The sequence below is a fragment of the Cebus imitator genome, unplaced genomic scaffold, assembly GCF_001604975.1.
Source record: "Cebus imitator isolate Cc_AM_T3 unplaced genomic scaffold, Cebus_imitator-1.0 Scaffold221, whole genome shotgun sequence".
Classification (NCBI taxonomy): Eukaryota; Metazoa; Chordata; class Mammalia; order Primates; family Cebidae; genus Cebus; species Cebus imitator.
The window spans coordinates 1,299,602-1,313,013 of NW_016107536.1; the positions used below are offsets into that span (position 1 = coordinate 1,299,602).

At 52.4% G+C, this 13,412-nt stretch overlaps 1 protein-coding gene and 1 long non-coding RNA gene across 2 annotated transcripts in view; one reads left to right on the forward strand and one right to left on the reverse strand.

Annotated features, from left to right (window-relative positions):
• Positions 1-13,412, reverse strand: part of LOXL2 (lysyl oxidase like 2) — a 92,960-nt gene that overhangs the window by 36,585 nt on the left and 42,963 nt on the right. The window contains exon 4 of the mRNA XM_017549740.2: positions 5,179-5,390. Coding sequence (XP_017405229.1) covers positions 5,179-5,390 — 212 coding nt within the window. The remainder of the gene's footprint in view (positions 1-5,178; positions 5,391-13,412) is intronic.
• Positions 5,211-13,412, forward strand: part of LOC119474245 — a 23,002-nt gene continuing 14,800 nt past the window's right edge. The window contains exon 1 of the long non-coding RNA XR_005203535.1: positions 5,211-5,336. This is a non-coding gene — a long non-coding RNA (uncharacterized LOC119474245). The remainder of the gene's footprint in view (positions 5,337-13,412) is intronic.

A 13,412-nucleotide genomic window follows, 5' to 3' on the forward strand; every position in this document is an offset into this window, starting at 1 on the left:
TTTTTTTGGAGAGAGTCTTACTCTCTCCCCCAGTCAAAAGTGCAGTGGTGCGATCTTTGCTCACTGCAACCTCCGCCTCCTGGGTTCAAGCAATTCTCATGCCTCAGCCTCCCGAGTAGCTGGGATTACAGGCACCCGGCCATTACGCCTGGCTAATTTTTGTATTTTTAGTTGAGATGGGGTTTTGCCTTGTTGGCCAGGCTGGTCTAGAACCCCTGATCTCAAGTGATCCGCCCACCTTGGCCTCCCAAAGTGCTGGGATTACAGGCGTGAGCCACTGCACCTGGTCTGTTGTCATTCTTTCTTCATTTTTATCAGTGAGCAGTACAAGCTGACTGCTGAGCTCTCTCCGTGATCTACAAAATTAACTTTGTATTTCCAATGAAAACAGTCTTAAATTACTACATCTGCTGAATCAAAGTACAATGTGCTTAGCAGTAGAAATTATAATGGTAACAAAACTCAGGAATATCAGTGAGGTTGAGGGTGTTTCTGTATAATATCCTAGGGAAGCCCTTAGCCTGTATTGCTAGCACGTGCAAAGTGTTCCTTTGCATTTTTTTTTTAAGACAGAATATGGATGCAGGTAATTCAGTTTTTTTCTGAAACAGCAACCAACTGACAAGTAATAGATTGGCAAACAAAAAGGATAATGTGCCTCAGTTTCTCATGTCCAAAAATCAGAAGTAATAAAATATCTGCTTCACTAGATTGTTGTGACTGTTTATTTATTTATTTATTGTTGTTTTGTTTTTTTTGGGATGGAGTCTCACTGTCACCCAGGCTGGAGTGCATTGGCACGATCTCGGCTCACGGCAACCTCTGTTTCCTTGGTTCAAGCGACTCTCCTGCCTCAGCCTCCCGAGTAGCTGGGATTACAGGCACACACCAGCACGCCCAGCTAATTTTTCATATTTTTTAGTAGAGGCAGGGTTTCACCATGTTGGCCAGGCTGGTCTCGAACTCCTGACCTCAAGTGGTCTGCCCGCCTGGGCCTCCCAAAATGCTGGGATTACAGGCATGAGCCACCATGCCCAGCCTGTTGTGACAGTTTAAATGAATAAATACTTGCCACAAAAACAGTGCCCAGACATAGGGAGGGCTACATAAGAGTCTGTGAAATAAAGAAAACTTTATTGGTTAAAGAAAAAAGAAGAGTGAGAGGAGGGAGGGCTTCCCTAGTTGCAGAGGTGGGAGACGACTTTACGGAAGAGGAGGCTTTAAATCAGGCCCTAAATGATGGTGGGATTTGAAACAAAGGAGGTCCAGGAAGGCCCTCCTGCCTGCTCATGCCGACCCAGCTTTTCAGGGCCAGCGTGCTTGTCTCTGTGCGCCAGGACCCAGGGAGGTGCCAGAAGGAGCCAGTGGAGGGGCCTCGCTGGGCAGGCTGACCCCGAGAAAGGGCAGAGGTGAAGTCCCGTCCCTGCTGCTCCAGCAGCCCTGGAAGGACCTCCTTTGTCTCAGAGTGAATGGGAAGTAAAGACAGAGGAAGGACAAATCCTACAGACACAGTTACCATCTCTCCTTAAACCCAAATTTGAGACTTGTTACAATTCTAGTGTGCCTGTGAACACAATGACACAGAATCTTGCTACGAGGGTTATCCTGGTAAATTCAGGGTGCATGCTCACCACAGTGGCAGCCAGAGCAGAGAACGGCTCAGGAGAGCTATTAATACTCCCAGGAACCACTGCCCCCTCCACACTTCCTGCAAGGCCCCTGCACTTGGACGCCTACACCATATTCCATGATGCCCCTACAAGGGGCGGGAGAAGACATGGAGCGGGGGGGTTGGGGGGGACACCAGCTGCTTGAGGATTGGTCAGACCCCACCGCCTGCCTCAGCTCACGAAAACCCTTCTGCGTCCAGCCGACAGTGAGCACCACCCTCTCCAGGAACAGATGTCCTGCGTGCTCAATGGAGAGCGCAGAGCCCACAGCAAACAGAACTGTCCCCAGCAGTCCGGATCTCTGACATCAGCCCCCAGGAATGTGCTGCAGATGCTCCAGCACATCCAGGCCTCCCTGAGGCAGCCCTCCCCTCCTCCTTCCCAGTATTTCACTGGGAACTGGCCTCTGAGCTGCAGACGGAGGCCCTGGGAGGGTGGCAGACAGCCTACCCGGCTCCAGGCCTGGAGATTGGAGGGGTGACTGGAGTGAGTGAGGCAGCCTGGGTGCAGCGGAGCGGAGCAGGAAGCCTGCTGTGAAAGAGGCAGCTAGGCCAAAAGCTGGGCTGCAGGAAGAACACGGAGCTGGGCTGACTGAACCAAGAGTCCTACCCACCAGCTCTCCCCCAGCCAAGGATGAAGGCAGATGTCGTGGGATTCTGCCAGCTGCTGAGTACATCTTTTTCCATGATGCTTTCTGGACGTGGGGAAATAGGACAGGATGGGTCTGAGATGGACTTAAGCTAAAACCCCATAAGCCCCTACTTTGATGTTCTGGGTCTTATGCTACGTGGACCAAAGTATGGCCCACAGTTAGTGAACAGAAATGCTGACCCTGCCTCTGTGGCAGGTGGAGGATACTGTGGGGAGCTCTCCCTGGTGCCAACCCAGCTGTCCTGCAGGCTCTGCCGGGTGTGGGCTGTGACACTTTGAGTCCACTGCCCTTCAGGCCTCTTCCATGCAGACCCAGGGCTTGGGCCAGTGGTCTCTGAGCCTTACCATGCCCTAGGAGTCCTAGCCCTTTGCCGGCCGAGAGCCCACCGAGGCACAGAAACTCTTCACAGCACCTTTCTCTTTTGGGCACACGTGGGCTTAACTGTCACTGAGTCCCAGATATGAACATAAAATGACAGGGACAAGCAAGAAGGTCATGCTTTCCCTCACACTCCTCTGCTAGGAAGGCTGCCCCCCACAAGCTAGAAGGCTGCAAGAGGGGTTAGTTTCCAGCAGCTCCTGTTCTTCATCTCTCATCCTGCAGACAGCACCACCCACCACCCCCTTCTTGGATTGCTCTCAGCCTTGGAAGCCTTATCCTCGCCCTACTTGAAAAGGCAAAGCCACAGACGCCAGGGTGGGAGGGGTGGAGAGGGGGTTCCAATGCAGCACGTGACAGGATTACCCAGGGCCCAGCTGCTGAGACTGGCCTGAGATCAACTCCTCAAAAGCCGAGGACTCTGGACTGGCCAGGGTTGGGAGATGGCTTCCAAACGCCATCTGGGCAAGGCGTGTGCTGTGCAGCTCAGAACTGCAGCCAGGCTGGGGGCGCGGGCAGGGCCAGCCAGGTAGGAAGCCTGCCAGGGAAGGGGCTTGCTTTGCTTGGCTCCAGCTGGTAAGAAAAGCTGAGAAGGTGTCACCAGGGAAGGAGTCGGGTCGGAGTTCCCCGAAGTATTCCGAGGACGGTGACTCCTGGTACCAACAGGAAGGAAGGTCTGGGCCATGTCTGGGGGCTAGAATCACCATCGAGGTGACCCTAGGGTGTTGTGTGCTCACCCCACTGGGCAGCTCTGTGGCCATACTCATTCACCCACATGGGTGTCTGGGGGCTGGGACCAAAGTACGGCCCACCCCATCCAGGCCAGGCTGGGCCAGGGTCAGGGAGGGATATGCGGTCTGCCCAGCACCCCAGGGAGCTGGCGGGTAGAGCTGGGGCTTCAAGCTAGGTCTCCTGGAAGCCACGTCTTCTCCTCCTCTGATTTGGAAGGAAAAAGACAGTGCTGTGAGTCTGCACTCTCCACGACTGTGGACCCTATAGCTGGATACAGGGGACCTCCAGAGGCCAGGCTGTGCATGAGGCTGGGATCTGCCCCTTCCTGGTTCTATCATATTTCTCCAGTTTCCTCAACTCTTAAACAGACCCTTATTTCCCAGTGGCGTTGTGAGAATTAAATGACTGAGAATAGTGCCTGGCACGTGGTAAGCCCTTAGTAAAGAGAAGCTAATATTCCTATGATTATTAAGAGGGGGGAGGCTGGGAGCAGTGGCTCACGCCTGTAATCCCAGCACTTTGGGAGGTCAAGGCAGGCAGATCAAGAGGTCAGGAGTTTGTGACCAGCCTGACCAACACACTAAAACCCTGTCTCTACTAAAAATATAAACATTAGCCGGGCGTGGTGGCGTGTGCCTATGATCCCAGCTACTTAGGAGGCTGAGGCAAGAGAATCACTCGACCCCGGGAGGCAGAGGTTGCAGTGAGCCGAGATCGCACCACTGCACTCCAGCCTGGGTGACAGAGCGAGAATCTGTCTCAAAAAAAGAGGGAAGAGGCCGGGCGCGGTGGCTCAAGCCTGTAATCCCAGCACTTTGGGAGGCCGAGGCGGGTGGATCACGAGGTCAAGAGATCGAGACCATCCTGGTCAACACGGTGAAACCCCGTCTCTACTAAAAATACAAAAAATTAGCTGGGCATGGTGGCGCGTGCCTGTAATCCCAGCTACTCAGGAGGCCGAGGCAGGAGAATTGCCTGAACCCAGGAGGCGGAGGTTGCGGTGAGCTGAGATCGCGCCATTGCACTCCAGCCTGGGTAACATGAGTGAAACTCTGTCTCAAAAAAAAGAGGGAAGAAGACCCCGTGATCCACCAAGTATACCCCAAGTAAATGCCAGCTTGTTGGGGTGCTGAAATCCTTCCACTGCCAACCCTTAAGTCAAATGACTCCAGGTTCTGTCCCTGCCTACTTCTTTCCCCCACTGGGAAATAGGAACTTTAGCAACCATAACAGATATAGTGGATTTAACTGGGATTGGATGAAGTGAATGGCATTGGTCAGTTTCTCAATGACCTGCTGCAATTTCCAGATTTCACAGAATCACCATTTGCGGAGGGCAAGTAAACATTTCTTCTTAAGTTGGTGTTGTCTCTGCCGGGCCTGGCCAGGGTATTGCCCTAGCTTAGCTCATGCAGTCCCTGAGTGGGCTAGCAGCACCCCAAGCCGGGGTTCTCTGGGTTGGGGGTACCCTGCACCTCACTTCTGCAGTATGCCATCCCTCAGGCTACTCTGGGGATTAGGGTGTATCTCCTGTAGACCTGTGAGTTCCTCAAGGGTTAACATGCCACAGGGCACCCTTGAACTTGACACCTGGCCCAGCAGAGGGCTCTATGCAGGCTGCCTGCAAGGACACCCGCTTGCCTGGCTGTGCCTGGCCAAGGAAAGGCCACCGCCAGGGCAGACTCCTTTAACCAGGTAGGTGGGGCAGGTACCCTCAAAGCCACCCCTTCCGTGCAGTCCTCTTACTTGTACACTTTGGTGTTGTACGTCCTCTCCCCAGGGAAGCCAAACATGCCGCAGACCACGCGGGAGTTCTTGGCCGTCCAGTGCTTGTCACAGATCTGCTTCCAGGTCTTGCCCTCCTTCACCTCCACGTAGCCCTCCATCACTGGGGTGCGCTTGCGGTAGGCCGAGAGGATGGCTCGGATCCGAATGTCCTCCACCTGGATATTCAGGTTCTGGGAAGAAGGAGGAGTGGAAGGAGAGGGTTACCCTTCTGGCCTCGCTGCAGAGACATCAGGCATTCAGTCCTTCTTTAGTGACTACAGGCCGGGCCTGCCACTGGCCTGCCTGTGCCCTTGGGCCCTGCAGTGAGATCCAGGCACCCCCGAGGAGCACACGGCCCAAGCTGCAGTTAGAGAGCGCTGTGCATGGGTGGTAGGGAGGCTGCAAGGACCCAACAGGGAGTGGGGTGACCTGGAGCAGTCAGAGAAGACTCAGAGACCCATAGGCTTCTCCCACATCCGAACCTAAGATCTTGGAGAGCACAGGGCAGCAGCCTCTTCCTGCACAGGCCTCGAAATAAATGCATGGGAGACAAAGGGTTCTTTGAATGTGGATTTCACATTTCACTCCAAAGCACGTATGTGCCTGTGAGTGTGTCTCTGTGTGTCCTCCTTGATTAATCTTTCAGTAAAAGTTGAGTTTCAGATAGAGGAGCCCCAGATGTCCTGAAGCTGGTGATGCCACCCTGCAGACTCCCTCATACACCAGGGGTGGGCATTCCTCTGTTCAAAAATTCTTAGAGAGGCCTGAGAGAAGAGGCAGGGCTTAGAGAGAAAGGAAGCAGAGATTCTGGCATTGAGCATCCTGTGTGCAGAGACCCACACCTGCCTGGTAGGGATCAGGGAGGTAGGGTTGGGGACAACTCTTTGGCCACAGCAAGGAAAGGAGAGACTGCAAACGCCTTCAGTCCGTTGGAGGGTCCCCTTCCCACACCCACCCCATCTATCTGTGGAGTGAAGGACAGGGGCTGGGGTCGGGGTTAGAGAGATTCATTGGCAAGGCCCTTTGGGAGGAGGTGAAGGAAGGCTGGAGGGGCACAGGCGGGAGGAAGGCTCCTGTCTCCCTGCCTCGTGGGCATTCCTCCTCCCTTGACATGGAGCTGGAACACCTGCGTACCACCTACACCTGGGTCCTGGGGATCTGGCAGGAGAGGGAGCCTCGAGAGGCCAAGCGGGATGGGAGGAGCAGAGGTCCCTGGAGTTACAGTGGCACTGACCAATGCCTTTCCAAGACCCGCCATAGCAGGCTCCAAATACTATGGAAGCTCCCTCCTGAATCACCTGGCCAGCCATCACCACCTCTTGCTACAGTCCCTGACTGAGGGCCAGCAACCACAGAGCTCTTTATTCTTTTAATTAATTAGTAATAATAATTATTTGAGGCAGGGTCTCCCTCTCTTGCCTAGGCTGCAGTGCAGGGGTGTGATCATGGCTCACTGCAGTCTCATATCCTGGGCTCAAGCAATCCTCCCACTTCAGTCTCCCAAGTAGCTGGGAGTACAGGTGTACACCACCATGCCCAGCTAATTTTAAAATATATCTCAGAGATGAGGTATATGTTGCCTAAGCTGGTCTCGAACTCCTGGCCTCAAGGGATCCCCCCACCTCAGCCTCCCAAAGTGCTGGAGTTACAGGTATGAGCCACTGCAGCCGGCTCCTTCTAAAACACAGATCTAACCTTGTCCCTTGACTAACTCCTATTTGTCTATGTAATACCCTCATATTGAGTGAGATGTTCTCAGGCATTCAGAACTGATTCCACCTATGCCTCCAGCCCCGTCAGTCCCCAGCTTCACATGGATAGGCAGACACCATGAATTGTAGTGCGTAACAGCAACAGCCATCACAGAGCAGGCAACAGGTGCCCAGCCCTGTGTGAGGTGCTTTCCTGGCGTTCTCCTACCTAACCCTCGCACGCTGTAATGAAGTGGTTGATGGCTACTGCCATCCCCATCTTAAAGACGAGAATACCAGCTGATTCCAGTCCCCATGCCGGGACTGCCCTGAGGTGCAATGGAAGACACACATGCACTGTGAGTGGGCCAAAGAGCAGGACATACGGCCGGTCCGAGTGGGGCTGGAAGGCAGAAGGAACCCAGTGCCCCAACTGCCCCAGCCCTGTCCAGCCGAGATGCAAATGAACCACGAGGTTGAACAGAACCATTCTTTGGGTACCTGGGGATTCATGTCTCCTCGCCACGGGCACAGCCAGGCCCCGCTCCAGGTCCTGCAGGGCGGTGGAAAGTATGTGGGCCTGGAGTGATGGCACTTGGCTCCGTTTCCTTTCCACCAGAGCGGAAGGAATGCTGCCAGTGGCAGGATTATACCCCAGCCTGGATCCTGGATCCTTTACAGCCCTCATTCAGGCCGCAGGACCCGTGCCACCAAGACACGTGGACACGGGTGAGCCAAGAAAGAGCCTGAGGTCTAACCCAGCCCACAAGCCGGCCGCCTTCTGTCTCTTCCCACCTCGGGAGACTGGGCTGGAATTCCAGTGTGTAACTGTCATGCCCAGAAGGAAAGTGACGCCTGCGATTCACGGGGCAGGCAGCCCGGGCTGACCTTCGGTTCACAGATCCTTTCCCCTGCAGTGGGCAGCAGTGCAGGCTCGCAGCAGGGAAGGTGTGACCCCCAGCACCTGGCCGCCACAGGAGGAGGAAGAAGGCCCGGCTGGAGGAGTTCAGCAGACCCCACTGGAAAAAGCTACGTGGGCCTGAGGCCAGCACACACCAACCCAAACACCAAGGGAGCTTGCGCTCATTCCTGCGATGATACCGGGCAGGTTCCTCTGCTAAATATGGCTGATGGGGAGAGCCCCGGGGCTCCACCGTGGAGGCAATGCAGCCTGGAAAGAGAAAGGGCTAGCAGCAGGTCTCGTCATCCTCATTCTTCCACCGACTCACTGCATACGTGTTTATGCATCTGTGTGTGTGTGCGCATGGTGGTGTGTGCTTCATGGTCTGTGTGTGTGCATGGTGGTAGAAAATGTGCATGGTGATATATGCGTGATGGTGTGTGAGTGCCAGTGTGTCCATGTGTCATGTGAGTCTCTGTGTGTGTGTCTCTGGGACTGTGTGTCTCCATGTCCGTGTGCACGATGACGTATGCATGACAGGGTTGCGTGTGTATGCCTGTGTGTCATGTGTTTCTCTGTGTACCCTCTCTGTATGAATGTCTATGTTACATGGGTCTCTGTATGTACAGAGTGTGCATTTGTTTGTGTGTCTTATGCTGGAGGAAATTCTGCAAGGATCTTGTTCCTTGCAAGGCCTTAGGAAAGCAGTCACGACACGTTTCACTCATTCCTTCAACTGGAACGTCTTCTCCTCGTCTCCCTCCAAAGAACCAAAGCCTCCCCCTTACACTGCAACCATAGCGCCCTGTCTCAGCTGTTAATAATGACAGCTATGGTCATCATTTATCAAACACCAATTTGCCGCAGGCTTGGTTCTTTTCGATTTTTATTTATTTATTTTTTGGAGAGGGAGTCTTGCTCTGTCACCCAGGCTGGAGTGCAGTGGCAGGATCTCAGCTCACTGCAACCTTCGCCTCCCAGGTTCAAGCGATTCTCCTGCCGCAGCCTCCTGATTAGCCGGTATTACAAGCATGCACCACTATGACTGGCTAATTTTTTGTATTTTTAGTACAGACAGGGTTTCACCATGTTGGCCAGGCTGGTCTCGAACACCTGACCTCGTGATCCACCCACCTTGGCCTCCCAAAGTGCTGGAATTACAGGCATGAGCCACTGCGCCTGGCCAACTGCAGGCTAGGTTCTATATAGAAAACTTTACATCCACTCCATTATTCAATTCCCATGGCAGCTTTCAAGATGGCTCCTGGTCCACCCATTTAGAGGTGAAAACATGAGAAATCTTGGCAAGCTTCTGCAAGTTATCCAAGTTTACACAGCCAATAAATAGGTAAACAAGTATGCAAATCGAGTTCTGGCTCCAAATCTGAGCTCCAGGCTCATAATGACCACTGGTCTCTGAGCAGTCCTCATCTCATGCCTGTGTCCGATCCATTGCCCAGTACTGAGGGTGACTCACCCAGGGCAGGGCCTGGGGCTCAGAATTCTGCATGTCCCCTTCAGCCACCTGAAGGGTGCTGGTGCTGTGCACAGTGGAAGCCCAGCATCCTACGACGAGGAGCAGTGAGTCAGACCGGAGTGTGTACGTGAGGGGAGAGCTAGGCTCTGGGCGTTCTTGCCTTTAGGCCAGCGGGAAGAGGCAGGGAAACCCTTTGGGGCACACATTTGGTGCTCACGCAGGCTAAACAGCTCACAGAGGCTTAGTGAGACCTCTTAGAAAACACGCACACACACATCACCTATCACCTCTCTCTTAACTTCACTGCTGTGGAATCCCTTCCATAACCACAAGTATTACGATATATTTTCCCCAGGAGTTCAGCCCCAAAAGTTAAGAGAAAGTTTGAAATATTAAAATATACACACATTTTTTTTTTCTTTTTTAAATGAAAGGCTCTCTAGGCTTGCGAGTTTAAAATTCAGCCCCAAATCCCAGAAGCTGGTCAAGTACCTTGCACATATTAAAATTCAAACTAAAACCTGAGGCTGTCCCTCTTGCCAGAGACAACAGTGCACCCAGGCCTCCAAAAAGCTTCCCTCCAAGGGAGACACGGAAACCCCGGGATGTGTGATCCTCAGAGCTCATTACATCCTCCAGCAGGGCCTGAGGCTCTGGGAGTGATTTGCACCCGCTCCCAGAAGTGAAAACTAAGGCACAGCCAGGCAAGGGACTTGTGACTTCAGCCAGAGAGGAAGGGAGCTCTGGGCTCTCTGACTCTCAGGTTTATGCCTGAATGACATTTAACATTTGCAGCATCTGTCCATGACTTGTAAATTCCAGAATGCGATAGTCTGGGGCTGTCGCCAATGAGGAAAAATCACCCATTTTGAAAGTCTAGCTGGAAGTTGCATCAGAGAAAGGTACAATGAGAAGCAAAGCAAGCCAGCCAGCCTACATGAATCCACGTCACAGTCGCTCTAAACTCTCAGCACCAGGCACGTTGGCAAGGCCAGGTCTTAGCTCAGTGGTCCTTCTCCTTCCCGCTGTTCTAGAAGTCATAATTTAGTATCAGCCAAGGCTTTCTGGGCTGAGAGGTCACCCTGGGGGTGAGAGGACCATGTTGGGAAGACATAACATCACGCCAACATCTCAGTGAGAGTGTCTGACTGTCCACTCTAGCCAGCCTCTGCTCACCTCGCACGCAGCCTCCCACGATCACCAGCAAGTTCCTGCATATTCCTCTCAGAGCCTGCAGCTTTCCTACTTTTTAAAACCCAAACAGGGCTGGACATGGTGCCTCACACCTCTAATCCCAGCACTTGGGGAGGCTGAGGCGGACGGATCACCATGTCAGGAGTTCCAGACTAGCCTGGCCAATACGGTGAAACCCCATCTCTACTAAAAATACAAAAAAATTAGCCGGGCATGGTGGCACATTCCTGTAATTCCAGCTACTTGGGAGACTGAGGTAGGAGAATTGCTTGAACCTAGAAGGTGGAGGTTACAAGGAGCTGAGATCGCACCACTGCACTCCAGCCTGGGCAACAGAGCGAGACTCTGTCTCAAAACCAACCAACCAACCAACCAACCAACCCAGGCCGGACGCGGTGGCTCACGCCTCTAATCCCAGCACTTTGGGAGGCTAAGGTGGGCGGATCACTTGAGATCAGGATTTCAAGAACAGCCAGGCCAAGTTGGTGAGAACCCATCTCTACTAAAAAACAAAAATACAAAAAATAGCCGGGCGTCGTGGTGCACACCTGTAATCCCAGCTACTCAAGAGGTTGAGGCAGGAGAACTGCTTGAATCCGGGAGATAGAGGTTGCGGTAAGCCGAGATGGTGCCACTCCACACCAGACTGGGCAACAGAGCAAGACTCTGTCTCTAAATAAATAAATAAATAAATAGGCTGGGCATGGTGGCTTATACCTATAGTCCCGGCACTTGGCGAGGCTGAGGCAGGCAAATCATTTGAGGTCAGGAGTTTGAGACCAGCCTGACCAACATGGTGAAACCCCATCTCTAGTAAAAATACAAAAAAAAATTAGCCAGGTGTGGTGGTGGGCACCTGTAATCCCAGCTACTCAGGAGGCTGGGGCAGCAGAATCCCTTAAACCCAGGAGGCGGAGTTTGCAGTGAGCCAAGGTCACACCACTGTATTCCAGCCTGGGCGACAGACAGAGGCTCCATCTCAAAAAATAAATAAACAAACAATCAAATAAATAATGAAATAAATAAAACAGGCTGGGTGTGGTGGCTCACACCTGTAATATCCTCATGCTTTGAGAAGCTGAGGCAGGAGAATGGCTTGAGCCCAGGAGTACAAGACCAACACAGGCGACAGAATGAAACCTCATTTCTTCAAAAGAAAAAAATTAAAAAATTAGCTGGGCAGGGTGGCACATGCCCATAGTCCTACCTCCCAGGAGGCCAGGGTGGGAGGATCACTTTAGCCTAGGAGTTTGAGGCTGCAGTGAACTAGAATTGTGCCACTGGACTCTAGCCTAAGTGAGAGGGCAAGAATTTCTCTCTAAAAAACCAAACAAAACAGCGGCCTCCCAGATACAGACCCACATCCCAGCTGCGTGCCTGACACCGTCCTCAGCACCTCCACCCAAACACATCCAAGATGGCTTCCACTCTTCCTCTTTTCACTGAGCCTTGAGGGATGCTCCTGCCTCCAGCTTTGCAGACCTCTGTTACCCTCTCTCTTCCTCACCCATGCGGCCATTCAGCCCTAGCAAGACCTTCTCTGCCCTTCTGTCAGCTTGCCCTTGCCTCTCCCACTTCCCAGTCAGCTGTGCAAGGAGAATGCGTGGGAGCATAAGAACGGTGCGACAATTTCATCATCTCACCTAGGCCCACTGTCTCCTCACCTCTGGTTTCTTCTCCCATCCATTCAGCCTCTTTGACAACAGAGCATTCAAGATCTTCCTGGTGGCCTGCCTGCCTGCCTGCCTTAGGCCCACCCCACACCCTGCCCTTCTTTCTACCTATCACACTCCTGCCAATCATCAGGGAAAATGTTATTCATCCATTCAAAAATATTTGCCCAGTGCTACCATGTCCCAAGTACTGTGTGAGACCTTGAAAGGACAGACAGGCATGGTCCTTGCTGTCATGAGGTCCCTAATCTAGAGGAGGAGAGGCGGCACCAGCATCTCCGTGAAGCCCCCTCTCCTGCCCCCAAATATCACCCCCACAGGTTTGATTTCCTCTTAATTCCTCCGGTACTGGCGCGCTGGTGACTCACTGGGTTACTGGCTTATACTGACTGTCTTGTGCTAGTATTTACTTTTCCACATGCTTTTGCCTCTCAATTGGACTGTGAATTCCGTAAGGGCAAAACTCTGCCTTATTCATTTTTGTATTACCCACACAGTAAGAATTTATTACTGGTTCCTTCCAACCATGTTTGAGGATCCACTATAGCCAGACACATAGTGGGCCCTCAAACGTGTTTGGAAGGAACCAGTCATGATTTCTTCAAAATCCAACAACCGGAGTTTAGCTTAGCTAGACATGCTGAGTGCCAAGTCCAACATTTTAATAAAGACTCTTTTCATTCTTTGTTTAATGCAAACTAAACAGCTAGGCAGTCCTCACCTCTCTTCGTAACATAAGCAGGACTTGCGTGGCTTATGGATAGACAAGAGAACATGTAAGCTTTGTCCAGCCATTCTTTTGTCACCTGAGCTCTCCAACACCCTCTCCCCTTTTCCCTCGAGATCTGAAACTAATCAATAGTCGCTGAACTGAATTAAAAGCCGTTCTGATCCACAGCACACAGTCAGTTGGCTTGGCTAAGTGTGTATTATCTGTACACAATATAAGGCATGCTATATTCAAAGAGTCTGACTATAATTATCCCCTTTCAATGATCCAATCAGAAACTCTTAGTTCAAGAAGCTGCTAAGGGCCAGGCACAGTGGCTCATGCCTGTAATCCCAGCACTTTGGGAGGCCGAGGCAGGCGGATCACCTGAGGTCAGGAGTTTTAAACCAGCCTGGCCAATATGGGGAAACCCCGTCTCTACTAAAGATAAAAAAAATGAGCCAGGAATAGTGGTGTGTGCCTGTAATCTCAGCTACTCGGGAGGCTGAGGCAGGAGAATTGCTTGAACCCAGGAAGCGGGGATTGCAGTGAGCCAAGATGGTGCAGT